This window comes from Panthera pardus, unplaced genomic scaffold, assembly GCF_024362965.1.
Source record: "Panthera pardus isolate Hobbes unplaced genomic scaffold, ASM2436296v1 HiC_scaffold_1, whole genome shotgun sequence".
Classification (NCBI taxonomy): Eukaryota; Metazoa; Chordata; class Mammalia; order Carnivora; family Felidae; genus Panthera; species Panthera pardus.
Window position 1 is genome coordinate 1,899,842 of NW_026526654.1, and position 17,054 is coordinate 1,916,895.

General features: G+C 47.5%; 1 protein-coding gene across 4 annotated transcripts in view; it reads left to right on the forward strand.

The window, feature by feature from the left end:
• Positions 1–279: 279 nt before the first annotated feature.
• The window catches only part of SNAP47 (synaptosome associated protein 47), a 47,093-nt gene continuing 30,318 nt past the window's right edge, over positions 280–17,054 (forward strand). For 3 of the 4 annotated variants that reach the window (XR_008422892.1, XM_019437219.2, XM_053904486.1), the window contains exons 1-2: positions 280–796; positions 2,413–2,640. Coding sequence is in view for 3 of the 4 variants with exons in the window: in XM_019437219.2 (XP_019292764.1) it covers positions 312–796; positions 2,413–2,640 (713 nt within the window). In the remaining variant the exon portion in view is untranslated. The remainder of the gene's footprint in view (positions 797–2,412; positions 2,641–17,054) is intronic. The other variant, XM_019437220.2, reaches the window with a different exon arrangement.

The following is a 17,054-nucleotide window of genomic DNA, read 5'->3' on the forward strand; positions in this document are numbered from 1 at the left end:
GGGGGGGGGGGGGGTCATCACAGCCAAAACAGTGTATGCATGAGGGATCCTGGGGTGGCCGTTTCCAGGGGTTTCTGCCCTTCAGTCAGGTCCAGCCATGGACCCTGCTTCTGGTGGGGCGGGCCTGCATCTTGCTCACTCCGGGTGGAGGAAGACGGCTCTGCTCAGAGCCTGGCCGCCCCCTCTCCACCCCTGCCGTAGTGTCTCTGGTCCAGGTGTGATGATGTGCTGTAGCCTGCCCCACCCACTGATTTATCCCTCTCCTGCACAGGCAGTGGCCGAGGCCGTGGAGCAGACCCACCAGGAGCCAGATGAGCGGAGAGGTCTGCGTGCACACCTGGCCGTGCTCCTACTACTTAGAGCTGGACAAGCGATGGGTCCCTGGAAAGCTTTCCTTAACCTCCTGCTCCCTGAAGTTTGCGGCTGATGAGGCCCAGGAGACGCTGGTGAGTTTCCCGCTGTCTGGCATCACTGCGATCAAGAAGGAGGCTTCTCACTTCGTCTTCAGCTCCATCACTGTCCTGGAGAAGGACAACCGCAAGCACTGGTTCGGCTCCCTGCAGCCCAGTCGCAATGCCGCATTCAGTGTCATCGAGCATTTCTGGAGAGAGCTGCTGCTCTCCCAGCCGGAAGCACCGCTTCCTGCGACCAAGGGGAAGGAGCTGACTGGCCTCATGGCCTGTTCCCAGAAGCGCCTGGAGGACACGGCCAGAGTCCTCCACCATCAGGGCGAGCAGCTGGACAGCATCACCAGGGGCCTGAACAAGATGGAATCCGACCTGGACGTGGCTGACAGGTACACAGAGCCACGTAGCCCTGCCCTGTGTGTCTTCCCCACCATTCCCTGTGCGGTACATATGGGTCACCCCGCCAGGTGGGCTACAGTGGCACATTTGTGGGGGGAGGGCTCTGTTTCCAGTGTCTCAGGAAGACCACCTTATTCAGGCGCCTGTGAGGGAACAGGCCATGCGGCCGGGTGACTCGTGGAGGTCACATGCGGTCCACCGGCACATCTGTTGTGCACAGCCACGTAGCAGCAAGCCTGGGGCCACACTGAGGCGCTCCAGCTGCTCCCAAGCCTTCCATCGCAGGACCCCCCTCTGTTTCACATCAAGGACCCCACGTGGGTCATATGTGCCAATATTAATCTGTTTTTTATGAACTAAGATTCAAAAAATCACTTGTTTGTTCAAAAAGTGCAGTAATAAACCCACGACCTGGTAACATAAACAGCTCTGTGAATGAAAAATAGTTTTTGTAAAGCAGACACGCTTAGTGAGAGGGTAGCCTTGTTTGGGGTTTTGCTCCTCTCTTTCCCACACAGTCCTGCCGCCCGCCTGCTTCTGCAGTCGCCTGCAGGTCATACTGTGTCCCGGGGCCTCTGGGTGCCCCTCACACGTCCGTGAGCACAGAGCTGAGTGCTGCCAGGTGCTGCTGTGAACACACTGGCTCCAGAAGGTCTCAGAGACAATGCTCTGCACTGTGCTGATTCTAAGATGAGTGCAGGACGAAGGAGATTTTAGTGTCTGCTGGGAACAGCCTCTCCCTGTGTCCCTGATGGCTGTCGGGGAACTCATGACCAGATGGCCTAGTGCTGGGCCCTGAGTCCAGGCCTGCGTGGCTGCTGCTGGTAGGGACCCTTGACTTGAGTGACCCCACTCTGCAGGCACCACCTGTTGCTGTCCTGGGACACTCCTGACTGCCTGCATGGTGTGGGAGGCGTGTGCTCGAGCTGCAGGGAACAGAGCCCCAAATCTTACCTTCAGAGGAGTGCTTGTGGGGGCACCTAGGGGGCTCAGTGTGTTAAGCAACCAGCTCTTGGTTTTGGCTCAGGTCATGATCTCGTGGTTTGTGAGTTCTAGCCCCATGTCGGGCTCTGTGCTGACAGCACGGAGCCTGCTTAGGATTCTCTCCCTCCCTCTCTCTCTGCCCATCCCCAGCTCATGCTCTGTCTCTATTTCTCAAAATAAGTAAACTGGGAAAAAAAAAAAAAAAACAACCAAGTTGCAAGTAGATGTGTACAGCAGAATACCGTTTATTAGTAGTGGAGGACAAAGTACAGAGAGCACCCGAGCAGGGCGGGGGGAGGGCACACTGGGCCCCTGGGAAGGGCAAAGCAACCGCCTGGCGCTCCTGGCCACAGTCCTTGATGCACATCCATCGGTGCTGTTGTGGGGAGTCCCCAGGGAGCTCTCTGGTTGGTCCATGAGGTCTGGTTCCCCCTCAGTTCTAAAGTGTGTTCCTTTCAGATTCCTGTTGTCTAGTTGTCTGGCCTCTGATCTCATTCTGTGTCTTATCTTTTTGTTTTACTTTCTGTTTCTTGAAGTGTGTCTTCCTCCTACCCTTCCATCTCTGTGATGTTTTTAATTTCTCCGAGTTATTTATTAATCTCCAAACGTTCCTTCTGAATAGCAGCCTGTTGCTTCATGGGCACGCTGACCTCTGTGTCTTGGGGTTTTCTGGAGAGCCATGTGCGGAAAGGACTTGGGTGTGTGTCCCAGCTCAGGAGAGGAGTTTGCTCCCCTCCCCTGCTCCCAGCTCACCTCCCGCCCTTCAGCTGAACCACATGCAAGCTGGCCAGGCTCCCTGTCGCCAGCTCCCTCCTGACACACGGCTTAGACCTCCTGCTTGTGGGGTGAGGTAAGGCCCAGCTTCACAAACACGCCTGTTGTCGAGGTCCCTGGTACCCTCTGTCTCCACGTGTAGGTTCTTCGCCACAGACTGGGTCGTGTCCCAGCTTTGCCACCACTGCCTTTTCCCTTACTTTCCTGGATTCACAAAGTCTGTCTGGTTTCTAGGTTCTAAAATGTGGTTGCTGCCGTGTCTTCTCGTTGTCCTTGGGGAAAATATGTGTATTCGATTTGTCATCTCTGGTAGTGTGATTTATAATAAATATGGACTCGGCCCTTGTAACTGTTCCTGGCTCAGAGCTCCTAAAGCCCTTGGGTTTCCCAACTGAAGACGGCAATGAAGGTGTCACGGTGTTCATAACAAGTCCAAGTTCATGTTGTTGCGGTGACTTTGGAAAGCCCCTAGGGATGGCGGCTGGTGGCCTGTGGACCCCACCGTGGGACCAGAGAGTTGGAGGCTTCAGTCCTGCCCCTGACCTCTGGGGAGGGGAGACGGAATCGATTACCAGTGGGCAATGGATTAATCGATCATGTCTATACAATGAAGCCCCAGTGAAAACTCAGAGGGACGGTCTTGGGGTTGGGGGGGGGCTTCCAGGCTGGGGAGCACATGGAGACGTGGGTAGAGTGACGTGCCTAGAGAGGCATGGAAGCTTCCCGCCCCTTCCCCAGTGCCTCACCCTGGGCGTCTCTTCCATCGGGCTATCCCTGAGTCATATCCTTTTGTAATAAACCACTAACCTAGCAAGTGAAACATTTCCCTGAGTTCTCTGAGCCCCTCCAGCACATTCATCAGAGCCGAGGAGTGGCCGTGGGAACTTGTGATCTGTCACCTGTGGGTCAGAGCACAGGTGATGTCTGGACTTGGGGTTGGTGTCTGAAGTGGCGGTGGTCTTGTGGGGCTGAGCCTGTGAGGTCTGATGCTGACTCCATGTGGACAGGGCCAGAGTGGAGTCCATGTGGACGGGACCAGAGCTGAGTGAATGGCTTGGTGTGGGGATAAAACCACACACACCTTGTAATTGTCAGAATCTGATCATCCTCTGACAATTTTTCAAACAGACATATCCTTGAGCATCCTTTTTTAGTGCACCAACCTACAATTACTTACAATTCTGTAAGTATCTGGTGCGGAGGAAGGAGGAAGAGATGCAGGGGCTGGTGCGGAGAAAGGGATGCAAGGAGCTGTGGCAGGGAGCCGGTACATAGTCCGTTGGCTCCAGCCCTCATGAGGATGCCTGAGTTTTCTGCTCACAGCTGCTTGCTCCATCCTGGAGCAGGTGCTGTCTGTGCAAAGTTCAGGTTTTCCTACCATCTTTGGACATTGTCCCATTTACAGTCATAGGGTAAAACAGACATAGTGCAAGTGCTTACTTCTCCATCCGTGTGGTCTTCTCCTTTGATTTGCCATTTTGTTGCCAGTTTCTGCCTTTTTCTGTGTCTGGGTCCATATTTCAACAGGAAATTGGGAAGACCTATCTAAAGTGTGCTTTCTTCTCTGCTGTGTCAACCCATGAGCTCCTGTTATTTGCTTTTGATTCCTGCTAGGAAATGAGGGTAACGATGGACTAACTCGAAATACCTGAGCTATTGCTCTGTTTTACATGTTGTGTTCCTCTTCCTGAAGACTCAGTGGATGAACCAGAGAAGGACTGAGTCACAGAAACAGACCCTTCCACTCCCAACCACTGTGCTGCTTCCATGGGGCACCAGGCATCCTGAGTCCCCAGAAAGACTGCCCCTGCGCCCATCCTTCACATCTCCCTGTGTCCCACTGTCTCTCCAGCAGCCCATCGCCGGGGCTGGCGGACTGCTGGCCCCCAACACACCATCAAGAGTTGGCACCTTCAGACATTGGTGTGAGCACCCCTGTGGGCCTGACTGCTTGCATTCTTATTTTTGTGCTTTGTGATTCATTGTCCCCTCAGAGGTCTTTCCCGTGGGTGGGCCAGGCCGGGTACACTGTGGGGTCCTTGATTCTGCTGGAGGTGCCCTGTCACGGTGCTTGGTCTCTGTCCCACCATGGTCCCAGGTGGAAATAGCTGTGGTGCCTCCAGGGGTCCTCAGAGATGGTGGTGCCTCTTTGTCCTGGCCTGTGTCCGCCTCTGCCCACGCTTCTTCTCTGTCTCCTTCTCTGCTTCTCTCTATATTTGTGTGTGTGTGTGTGTGTGTGTGTGTGTGTGTGTGTGTGTGTGTCCGTGTCCGTCCTACAGGTTCTGTCTCTCTGGAGAACCTGACAGATAGGGAATCTGGTACTAAGACTGAAGGGTGATTTCTGAATGTGTTCTACAGTTTTGGGGATTAATAATCTGATTAGATTTAAGTCTAATAACTCTCATTTCCACGCACTAGTGCATGGCATGTAGCACTAGAGATATATAAAATATCTCTGCAGGACACTCCTAGTCAAATACTTTAAGAGGCAAGGATCCGAGTGACCACGTATTTGATGCTAATAGCATTTTTGTCAAACTGAGATTTGCTGGCTGCTCCCAACTCCACTGGACAAAGTGCAGAAAGGAAAGAATGAGCTCAGGGTAACACAGAGTGGCCTGAATGCCCTGTCTCTGCCCTGAAAGATGCCCTGAGTGCCTGTGGTTGCAGGGCCGGGGTTTCTTACCTTATTATTATATAAATCCTAGTTAGGTAACTAAAGTGTAATAACGGTTTCAGGAGTAGAATTCAGTGAATCATCGCTCACATGCAACACAGTGCTCATCCCAACAAATGCCCTCCTTAATGCCCATCTGCCCTACCTCCCCTCCAGCAACCCTCAGTTTGTTCTCTACTGTTAGGAGTCTCTGTGGTCTGTTTCCCTCTCTTCTCTTCCCTCCTTCCCATATGTTCATGTTTTATTTATTAATTCACATATGAGTGAAATCATATGGTATTTGTCTTTCTCTGATGGACTCATTTTGCTTAGCATAATACATTCTAGCTCCACCCATGTCATTGCAAATGGCAAGATTTCACTCTTTTTTTTTAATTTTTTTTTTTTTTACATTTATTTACTTTTGAGAAACAGAGTGAGACAAAGCGTGAGCAGGGGAGGGGCAGAGAGAGAAGGAGACACAGAATCTGAAGCAGGCTCCAGGCTCTAAGCAAGAGGTCAGCACAGAGCCTGATGCAGGGCTTGAACCCACGGACTGTGAGATCGTGACCTGAGCCGAAGTTAGACGCTCAACCAACTGAGCCACCCAGGCGCCCCAAGATTTCATTCTTTTTGATGGCTGAGTAATATTCCACTATGTATACACGTATGAATACATGTATATACTACTTTTTTATCCATTCATCAGCTGATGGATATTTGTGCTATTTCCACCAGAGTTTGGCTGTTGTTGATAATGCTGCTATAAACATTGGGGTGCATGTACCCCTTCGAATCAGCACTTTTGTATCCTTTGGATAAATATCTACTAGTGCAATTGCTGCGTCACAGGGTTGTTCTATTTTTAGTTTTTTGAGGAACCTCCACACTGTTTTCCAGAGTGGCTGCACCAGTTTGCATTCTCACCAACAGTGCAAGGAGGGTTCTCCTTTCTCCACATCCTCATCAACATCTGTTGTTTCCTGAGTTGTTGGTTTTGGCCATTCTGACAGGTATGAGGTGGTATCTCATCCTGGTTTTGATTTATATTTCCTTGATGATGAGTGAGTGATGTTGGGCCTTTTTTCATATATCTGTTGGCCATCTGGATGTCTTCTTTGGAAAGTGTCTGGTCATGTCTTCTGCCCATTTCTTAACTGGATTATTTGTTTTTTGGATGTTGTGTTTGATAAGTTCTTTATATATTTTGGATACTAACCCTTTATCTAATATTTCATTTGCAAACACCTTCTCCCATTCCATCAGTTGCCTTTTAGTTTTGCTGATTGTTTCCTTCACGTCCAGAAGCGTTTTATCTTGATGAGGTCCCAGTAGTTCATTTTTGCTTTTGTTTCCCTTGCCTCTGGAGACATGTCTAGTAAGAAGTTGCCATGGCCGAAGTTGCCATGGCCGAGGTCAAAGAGGTTGCTGCCTATGTTCTCCTCTAGGATTTTGATGATATTCTGTCTCACATTTGGGTCTTTCATCTATATGTTGAATTTATTTTTGTGTATGGTGTAAGTACGTGGTCCAGCTTCATTCTTCTGAGTGTTGCTGTACAATTTTCCTGGCACCATTTGCTGAAGAGACTGCCTTTTTCCATTGAATATTCTTCCCTGCTTTGTCGAAGATGACAAAGATGTCGAAGATCATATAGTTGTGAGTTCATTTCTGGGTTTTCTATTCTGTTCCATTCATCTATGTGTCTATTTTGTGCCAGTACCACACTGCCTTGATGATTACAGCTTTGTAACATAGCTTGAAGTCCAGAATCTTGATGCCTCCAGTTTTGTTTTTCTTGTTCAGATTGCTTTGGCTACTCGGGGTCTCTTGTGGATCCATACAAATTTTAGGATTGTTTGTTGTAGCTCTGTGAAGAATGCTGGTGTTATTTTGATTGGGATTGAATTGAATGCGTAGATTGCTTTGTGTAGTATGGACATTTTAACAATATTTGTTCTTCCAATCCATGAGCATGGAATGTCTTTCCATTTCTTTGTGTCTCTTCAATTTCTTTCACAAGTTTTCTATAGTTTTCAACATACAGATCTTTTACCTCTTTAGTTAGGTTTATTACTACTTATCTTATTGTTTTGGTGCAGGTGTAAATGGCATTGACTCTTGGTTTTCTTTTTCTGCTTCTTCATTATTGGTGTGTAGAAATGCAACCAATTTCTGTATGTTGATTTTATATCCTGTGACTTTGCTGAATTCATATAGTAGTTCTAGAAATTTTTTGGTGGAGTCTTTTGGGTTTTCTACATAGAATATCATGTCATCTGCAAATAGTGAAAGTTTGACTTCATCCTTACAGATTTGGATGCACTTTATTTCTTTTTGTTGTCTTATTGCTGAGGCTAAGACTTCCAGCACTATGTTAAGTAGTAATGGTGAAAGTGGACATTCCTGTCTTGTTCCTGATCATAGGGGAAAAGCTCTCAGTTTTCCCCATTGAGGATGATATTTATTAGCAGTGGTCTTTTGTATATAGTCTTTATGAGATTGAGGTGTGTTCCCTCTGTCCCTACTTTGTTGAAGGTTTTTGTCAAGAATGGATGCTGTATTCTGTCAGATTCTTTTTCTGCATCTATTGAGAGGATCATATGGTTCTTATCCTTTCTTGTATTGATGTGTGTCACATTGATTGACTTGCAAATATTGAACCAGCAGGTCTGGGATTTCTAAAGACCAGATCTGAGTGTCGTCTGCGAGCACATTAATCACAGCACAAATTGAAACCCCAGCTTTGTGTGCTGTCTTCTGTTAAGCCTAGGATACTGATGAAGAAGAAACTGGATCCTGAAAAGTGGAAAGTGGACATATGGGAAAGTCCTGATTAAACTGGGGGCATTGAACCCCTCCATTCGAGTGAGTCTTTGTCGTCAGACACGTCCCTTCCACCGTCATCCTGCTTTGTTGGAAGAGTCTGTAACGGCCCCCCTGAGGTAACTGCCTTGCAGGTCTCCTGAAGAGACCCACCCCACCACCCTCCTTTGCTCCTAGATGAATTGTAGGCTCGGGTCACAGCAGATCCCAAAAGGTGAGGCACAAAGCGTGACCCTGAGGAGGATGTGACCCTGTGGAAGAGTTGCGTGAAGGTTCCAGTGTCCACAGACAGAAGGAAGTCCATAGGACATGCATGGGAATGGGTATCAAGGGTGGGGGACAGTGGTGGAAAGGACATCATTTACAGCAGAGGGCCTACAAAACAAGGGACTGGATTCAGTACTGTTGCTACCCGGGTTGGAGAGGGCTCCACCGATCCACTGGCGGGCGAGGCATTATGGAAGGTGACCTATGCTGGGTGAGGTTTGGAACGGTCATATGGACTTACCATGTGAGACCCGCTCCCCACCCAGCCTGGCCCAGAGGGACACACTTGCCCCAGGACCATGAGAACCCTGTTTATGAGGAGGCCCCATATCCTTGAGGAGCTGTGTAACCACTCTTCTGTGTAGGCCAGAAAGGATGGTGGGCACTGCTGCCCCTGAGCTGGGACCCTCCCCGTGGCAGGGGTGATAGACTCCAGAGTGTCGGGCCGGGACCCTCCCTGTGGCAGGGGTGGTGGACTCCGGGGTGCTGGGCCGGGACCCTCCCCATGGCGGGGGTGATGGACTCCAGGGTTCCAGGGCCAGTTGGTGGCCTGCAGTCACTGAAGATACGTGGGATGGTCACCACAAGGGACAGCAGAGCAGAAGCAGCAGTCAGAGTGGTGTGAGTCCTAGAGACCTGTGGTGTTGGCTGGTTGGTCACGTGCCCCCAGGGAAGTAACAGATGGGCAGGCAGGGCCTTTGGTCCTTACCAGGGCTGTGTACACAGAAGGGCCCTGGGTCAAGTGAGTGAGCCTCTAACTTGAATTAGAAAGCAGTCATGGCCCCTGAATCATCTTCCAGACTTGAACCAGTTTCCAGATCCGAAACCCTTTGAAGGATGGGGACACGTCCCCCTTGAGGAGAAACCCTGGGATGCCACTATCTGTTGACACTATCATTTCTTGTGCCAGCCTTCCCCCCAGGGCCCTGTGGTGTCTAACCAGGGCAACTGAGCACTGGAGGCAGGAAGTCATCAGACTTTTAGGGACTAGGGGACACTGGATCTGATGCTGATGCTAGCAGACCCAAAACGGCCCTGTGGCCCACCAGTCAGAGGAGGGGCTTATTGGGCTCAGGGGATCCATGGAGTCTCAGATCAGGTCCGCCTCACACAGTCACACAGTAGGCCTCTGAACCCAGCCCATGGCTATTTTTCCCAGGCCTGGAGCATATAATCAGAATACACGCTCTCACTAGCTAGAGAACCCCACACCAGTTCCCTGACCTACATAGTGAGAGCTATTCTGGGGAAGCCACTGGAACTACCTAGAAGAGTGAACCATTCTTGCAGGGATTGCAGAGGTGCGTGTCCCCATCAAGGACCTGCAGGGTGCGCGGGCAGTGAGCCATGCACCATCTCCACTCAGCGCACTCACTGGGCTGTGCAGGGAAAAGTTGGAGAAGAACAGTGGATTGTCCCAACCGTGACCAGGTCGTTCTCTTATGGCACTCGCTGTACCAGACACTTGAGCAAGTTAGCACATCATGTGGGACCTGGGGCGCAGCGTGTACTCTGGCAGACACTCTTTGTCCATGCTGTTAGGAGGGGCCACCAGAGCAGTTTGCTCCCCAGCAAACTGTGCAACGCTGTCCCGCCTCATGGCAACACCAGCTCTCCAGCCCCATGCCCGTTTCCGTCACAGGGACCTGGACTGTGTTTCCCTCCACAGGGTAGCACCCTGGTCTGTTACCTGGGTGATACCATGCCAACTGCATCGAGGGCGTAAAATTAGCAACTACTCAGGATACACTGCGAAGGCATGTCAGAGGGTGGGAAAGTAAATCTCCCAGAGAATCAGGGGTTTTCCACCTCAGTGAAATTTCTAGGGATCCAGTGGTGTGGGGCTCACCGAAGTGTCTTCTACCGTGAAGGACAGGTTTTTGCTTCTGGCTCTTTCTACAACCAAAAAGAAGACACTGCCTGGTGGTGAGCATTTTGGAAGCAACGTCCTCATTTGTGGTGCTACTCTGGCCCTTTTACCAAGTGACATGAAAAACTATTGGTCTTGAGTGGAACCCAAAGCAAGAAAGCTCTGCAGCAAGTCCAGGCTGCCATGTGGGCCACACGATTGAGCAGATCCAGTGGCACTTAAAGTGTCCGTGGTAGACAGGGGTGCTCTCCAGAGCCTGTGGGAGACCTCTGTAGGGAGTCACAGTGTATGCTGTTAGGATTTTGGAGCAAAGCCCTGCCATCCTGTGCAGATAACTTCTTTCTTTTTGAGAAACAGCTCTTGGCCTGCTACTGGGCCTTTGTAGAGACTGAACGCTGGACCGTGGACCACCATGTTATCACACAATCTGAGCTGTTCTTCATGAAATGGGTGTTATTTGACCCAGCAAGCCATGACGTGGGCACGCATGGTGACCCTCCCCCCAGCCCCCGCATCCAACGATGGTGTGATGCAGGAGATCAGGGGCAAGCGGGCCCTGACAGCACGGGTTAGGCTGTATGAGGAATTAGCTCTCGTGCTACGGTGCCTGCTCCTACACCCCTGCCTTCTGCCCCCAGCCTGCACCTACGGCACAACCCATACCTGCTATCAGTTGACTGAGAATGAAAGCAGCAGGGCCTGGTTTACACTTACAGATGGTTCTGTACCATGTGCAGGCATCACCCAGAAATGGACAGAGGTGGAGGGAGATCCTTCCAGTGGCAGAACTTCAAGCCATGCACCTGGAGGTTCACCATGTTGGGAAGGCAGTCTCGTGCAGTCTTCTGACCCACTGTCAGCCCTGTTAGAATGGATCTGAGGGCTGGAGCACACAGCCTATGCCAGGCTTATCACCTAGTAGGAAAATAGCTTTCCCTGTTATAAGCTCAACTGGTACTCATTTGTTCTACTGAAGCACTCTGCCAGCTGTCAGAGTTCATATATCAGAGTCCACGGAGAGGGGGCAGTCCTTGAACTACAGCATTCAAAGGATGTGCATAAGCCTGTTGTCCTGCATCGGCTGCCAGGGGACCAGCGGCCACTACCAGAGCTGGTTCTGTTCTGCTCTTCTCTGCACTAGGAAAGCTGAGTATGGCATTGCTCTGTCCAGTGCTGGACTGTGTTGTGCTCCATGGTAACTCCGATACCAGGATGCTGTGGGCAAAAGTGTTTGAGTCCTCCCCTGAGATTGGTGACCAGTGTGTGGCACTCTGCTCAACAGGGTTCTTGGAAGGAGGAATGGCCAGATGCTCAGTTGCATGCTGATTGGCTGCAGCCAGTGGTTTGGCTGATGTTCAGGACTGGAAGAAACAAGAAACAGGACTGGAAACTTCATGACCAGGAGATCCAGGGCAGAAGTGTTGGATAGACTTCTCTGGTTGGGAAAAAAGGCAAAGATGTGCCTCACGTGAATGCTCACTGAAGGGTGTCTTCAGCAGAGGAGGATTGTAATAATCCAGTGGATAGAATGACCTGTGCCCTAGATACCCGTCGGTCTGTTTCCCCAGCACCTCCTGAAGTTACCCACTGAGCCCATGAACAAAGTGGCCATGGTGACAGGGATGGAAGCTATGATTGGGTCCAGCAGCACAGACTTCAGCTCACCAAGGCCAGCCTGACCACAGCCACCAACACCAAGTCTCCAATATGCCTCTAGTCTCCAGGGTGTTCAGCCTGCTACTTGGTGGCTGGCTGATTATGTTGGACCATCTCTTACTGTGAATCCTTTGAACGTGGCTCCTCATTTCAAAATTCTGTTTTTCTCTTTGGGTTTCAACAGTTTGACTATAATGTATCTTGATGTGGCTCTTTTTAAGTTTATCCCCCTTGGAGTTTGTTGAGCTTCTTGAATGTGTACATTCATGTCTTTCATCAGATTTGGGAAGTTTTCAACCAATGTTTCCTCAAATTCATTTTCTGTCCCTTTCTCTCTCTTGTCCATCTGGGATTCCCATAATACGTTTATGGATATGTTTGATGGTGTCCTTTGGGCTCTGATCATTTTTCTTCCTTTATTTTCCTTCCTTTCTGCTCCTCAGACTGGGTAATTTCAAAGGTATTACTTTCAAATTCACCCATTCTCTGTTCTCCCCTGTCAAATCTGCTGTTGAATCCCTCCGGCAAGTTTTTCATTTCAGTGATTGCACTTTTCAGCTCTAGAATTTGTTTCCTTCTCATAATTTCTTTTTACTAATATTCTTGTTTTGTTCAGACATTTTTTTTCTTATTTCTTTCAGTTATTTGTCCATAGTTTCCTTTAGCTCATTGAACATATTTAAGATTTTGGTGTAACATCTTTGATAAAATATTAGGACTTCCTCAGAGATGAGTATGGGCCTTATGAATCAGCCATACTTTCTTCTTTCTTTGTATGTTTTATCATTTTTTCTTGAGAAGTGCACATTCTGTTGTGGTAAATCTGTTATGGACTAAATGTTTGTGTCCCTGAAATTCACCTGAAGTCCCTGAGGTCACCACCACCCCCAACCCCCACCCCAGTGTGATAGTGTTAGGAGGCAGGGCCTTTGGGAGGTGATTAGGTTTAGATGAGGTCATGAGAGTAGAGCCCCCATGATGGGATAAGAGGAAGAGGCTAAATCTCTGTCTCTCTCTTCTTCCTCCTCTTCCTCCTCCTCCCCTTCCTCCTCCTCCTCCTCCTCCCCTTCTTCTTCTTCTTCTTCTTCTTCTTCTTCTTCTTCTTCTTCTTCTTCTTCTTCTCCTCCTCCTCCTCCTCCTCCTCCTCCCCCTCCTCCTCCTCCCTCCCCCCCCTTCCTCTCTCTCTCTGTCTCTCCCCCTCTCCCTCTTCCTCTCTCTCCTCTCTCTCTCTGCTGTGCGAAGACACAACAAGAAGGTAGCTGTCTCCAAGCCAGGGAGAGAGCTCTTCCCCAAAACCAAATCTGTTGGCACCCTAATCTTGAACTTCCTAGCCTCCATAACTGAGAAATAAATGTCTGTTGTTCAAGCCATGCAGTTTGTGGTATTTGTTACAGTAACCCGAACTGACTGATACACTCTGGAAACCTAATTCTACTCCTTGGGGATTAGTGGTCTTTGCTTGTTGAGGGTTATGGCTGGAATTGGAATCTTTTCCCAACTATTTTTGCAAAGTGTGTCTCTCTTGTTATATGTGGTCATTGAAGTTTCTCTTTCATTGCGTCTCTGTTCAGCTAGTGAACCGACAAAGATGTTCTTAGGAATTGGGTCTTGTCTCTTTGAATTCCCTCTGGCTGGGAAGCCACTTGGGCTTATCGTGGCTGAAACCTCTATGCCAGCCTCTCTGCAGTCAAAAGCAGCATAGAACTTCTAGAAAACAAAATATTAAAATTCTGTGTTATGCACTTCCTACTTTTTGGCATTCCATGTCTCTCTTTAAATGAAATGAAGACAAGTTGGTAACCCAGTTTTGATTTTAGGAGTTTGGTAGAAGCTACTTGCTGAGGTAATTGGTCTGGTTGTGTTTTCATTGGCATCTGTGAGTAACTGGTATTGCCTCTGTTCAGAGGTTGGAAAATGGCACTCTGGAATGACAGTTTGGCTCTTCACAGTTGAGCCAAGTGTAGCTCAGCACTTTGAGGACATTTCCCATTGTGTTCCTAGTGTACATGATTGCTAAGTTGGGTAGGATTGTGCCTACATTTTTTCCTCCCTATCCTAGATATTCTGACTGTTTTATTCTGATGTGTCTCTGATATGTAGATTTTTTAGAACAGGCTTTTAAATTACATACCATAAAATTTACTCACTGTATGTAAACAATTCAATGATTTTTAGTAAACTTACAGAGTTGTACAGACAAGACTGTAGTCCAAATTTTAGGACATTTCTATCCCTCCCAAAAGTCACCTCAAGCCCTTTGGCAGTCACTCTGTTCTTGCCCTGCCCAGGTCACCACTGATCTAGTCTTTCTGTGTAGACTTGTCTTTTTAGAGAGTTAACATACGTCTGGCTTCTTGCACCGTGTCATGTTTTTGAGATTCATCTCCATTGTAGGATAGATCAGTACTTTGTTACTATATATTTCTGTTCTTCTTTTCTCTTTTCTTTTCTTTTCTTTCCTTCCTTCCTTCCATCCTTCTTTCTGGCTCCATACCTACTTTAAATGGGCTTGGACTCACAACCCTGAGATCAAGAGTCTACTGACTAAGCCGGCCAGGCACCCCATTAGTTTGTATTTCTGACCAATACTCTGTTATATGATCTATCACATCTTGTTTGTCCATTGACCAATTTTGATGGACATTTTGTTGTTTCTGTTTTGTGGCCATTATGAATAGTGCTGCTATAGACATTTGTGTACAAGTGTTTGCATGAACATTTGTTTTCATTTCCCTTGGGTAGGAAATTGCTGGGTCTCTCTTTAACATTTTGAGAACTTGACCAATTGTTTTCCAAAGTGGCTGTGCCATGTTTCACCTCCCCACCAATAATGTATGGGGACTCCAGTTTCTCCACAACATCACTAACACTTGTTATTGTCTGCTTTATTATTATAACTATCATAGTGGGTGTGAAGTGACGTCTCATTACACAATCATTTTCCTAATGATAATAAGCATCTTTTCATATGCTTTTTTCCCATAGGTCTATTTTATTTTTAAATTCTTTGACCATTTTTTATGTGGTTGTCTTTTTATTATGGACTTTGTAGGAGTTTTATATATTCTGGGTAGAAATCCCTTTATCAGATAAATGATTTGAAAATATTTTCTCTCTTTCTGTGGATTGTCTTTCTTGAAGGTGGTTTTGAATCACAGAGGATTTTAATTTTTTTTCTCCAATGAATCAAGCACAATTTATTTTAGAACTAAAAGGACAGACTGAGCAAAAGAAAGTTTTATCCTAAACTTTCCCAATAGACATTTTCTCCCCAGACTGCATGTTATCAATTTTTAAAAAAAAATTTTTTTTTAACATTTATTTTATTTTTAAGACAGAGAGAGACAGAGCATGAATGGGGGAGGGTCAGAGAGAGGGAGACACAGAATCTGAAACAGGCTCCAGGCTCTGGGCTGTCAGCACAGAGCCCGACGCAGGGCTTGAACTCACGGACCGCGAGATCATGACCTGAGCCGAAGTCGGCCGCCCAACCGACTGAGCCACCCAGGCGCCCCTGCATGTTATCAATTTTAAGTCCCATCAGTGGTCTTCATATTATTCATAGAGGATGTACAGATTGTGTCGTTTCCTTAAAGAGTCAAGTTTGAAAATAATATTTCTACTTTTTGTGCTTTAGAATTATTTGTAAGTAATCTCTGTGCCCAACCTGGGGTTTGAACTCACAACCCCAAGATCAAGAGTTGCATGCTCTACCTACTAAGCCAGCCAGATGCCCCACTTTTTGTGCTTTAGAACAACTCTCAAAACATACTATTATGCTCCCAGCTCATAACTGTTCAATTCATTCTTTCTTCTTGAAATAACTTAGAGCAAGAGAATCATTTACTTTGTACATTTTCAAAAACAGAACTTGTCCATTTTCTCTCCAGTGTTCATGGAGGGAAAAACTAGTCCAACCCAACAGATGAGCAAAAAGTCTTTTTCCTATTTTGGCTTCTCTGGTTTAAGTGACCAGAGAAAATCATTAGCTGTTTTTATTTTGGTTTCAACATAATAGCATCTATAGCCTTTTCTTCCTCCGAAGCCAACACTGGTCTTTCACATTCACAACATGAGCATTTCAGAGCTTTGCAGTTTTGCTCCTTCAGATACTGCCCAGCCAACTCAAGGGGAGCACACCTCGGAAGACAGAAGACCCTCCCAGGTCCTCATTCTCCTTCTCTGCTGCTCCCTCCCCTCACCCTCGGGGCACCATGAAACGCAGGCCTGATTGCTTGTGCCTTGCGCACAGATGGGGCCCAGACCTGGCTGGACACAAGGCCAAAGGATTTTAAGTTTGATGAAGACCAATGTACCTGTTTTTTTTGTTTTTTTGTTTTTTTTTTTTTGTCACTTGCCTTTGGTGTCATATCCAGCTCATTGCCTAATCCAGAGTCACAGAGGTTTATTCTTTTGCTTTGTTCCAAGAGTCATAGTTTTAGCTCTGCTGTTTAGGTCCCTGAACCACTTGGGGTTCATTTTTGTGAATGATGTGAGAAATGAATCAAATTTCTTTTTTCTTTTCTTTTTTATTTTATTTATTTATTTATTTATTTATTTATTTATTTATTTATTTATTTATTTTGGTATGACGCTATTCAGTGATCTCAGCAATATTTGTTGAAAGATGGATGTTTCCCCACTGAATTGTCTTGTCATCCTTGTCGAAAACCAGTTGACCATAAGGATAAAGGTTTGTTTCTGGACTCTGAGTTCCATCTCATTAATCCACGCTGTAACCTTTCACCAGTACCACACCATCATCATTGTTATGACCGTGTAGTAAGTTTGCACTCAGCAAGAGTCCACCAACTTGTTTCTTTTTCAGGATTGTTTTTGTCTATTCTGGGTCTTTTGTGTTTCCATGTGAATTTTGGGATAAACTAAGGGCTTAACAGTGCCCTAACTGGGAGAATTAGGGAGGTGTTGTTACCACCCCCCTAGAGGTGCACCCCCCTGCACCCATAAGGTTTCCGTTGTTGCTACTGGCTCTTCATGTGGCCTCCTGTACCGTAATCCCATGCTTGGGGAAGGACCCTAGTGCAGCAGGTAAGGGTGGATGTCCACGCCCCCCCCCTTTTTAAATTGAAGTATAGTTGGTACACAAGGTTACATTAATTTTCAGTGGATAGCATATCGGATAAGTTGATACATGATGCTGTGCTCACTACCAGTGTCCAAGACTATTATAGTATCGTTGATCATACTCCTTGTG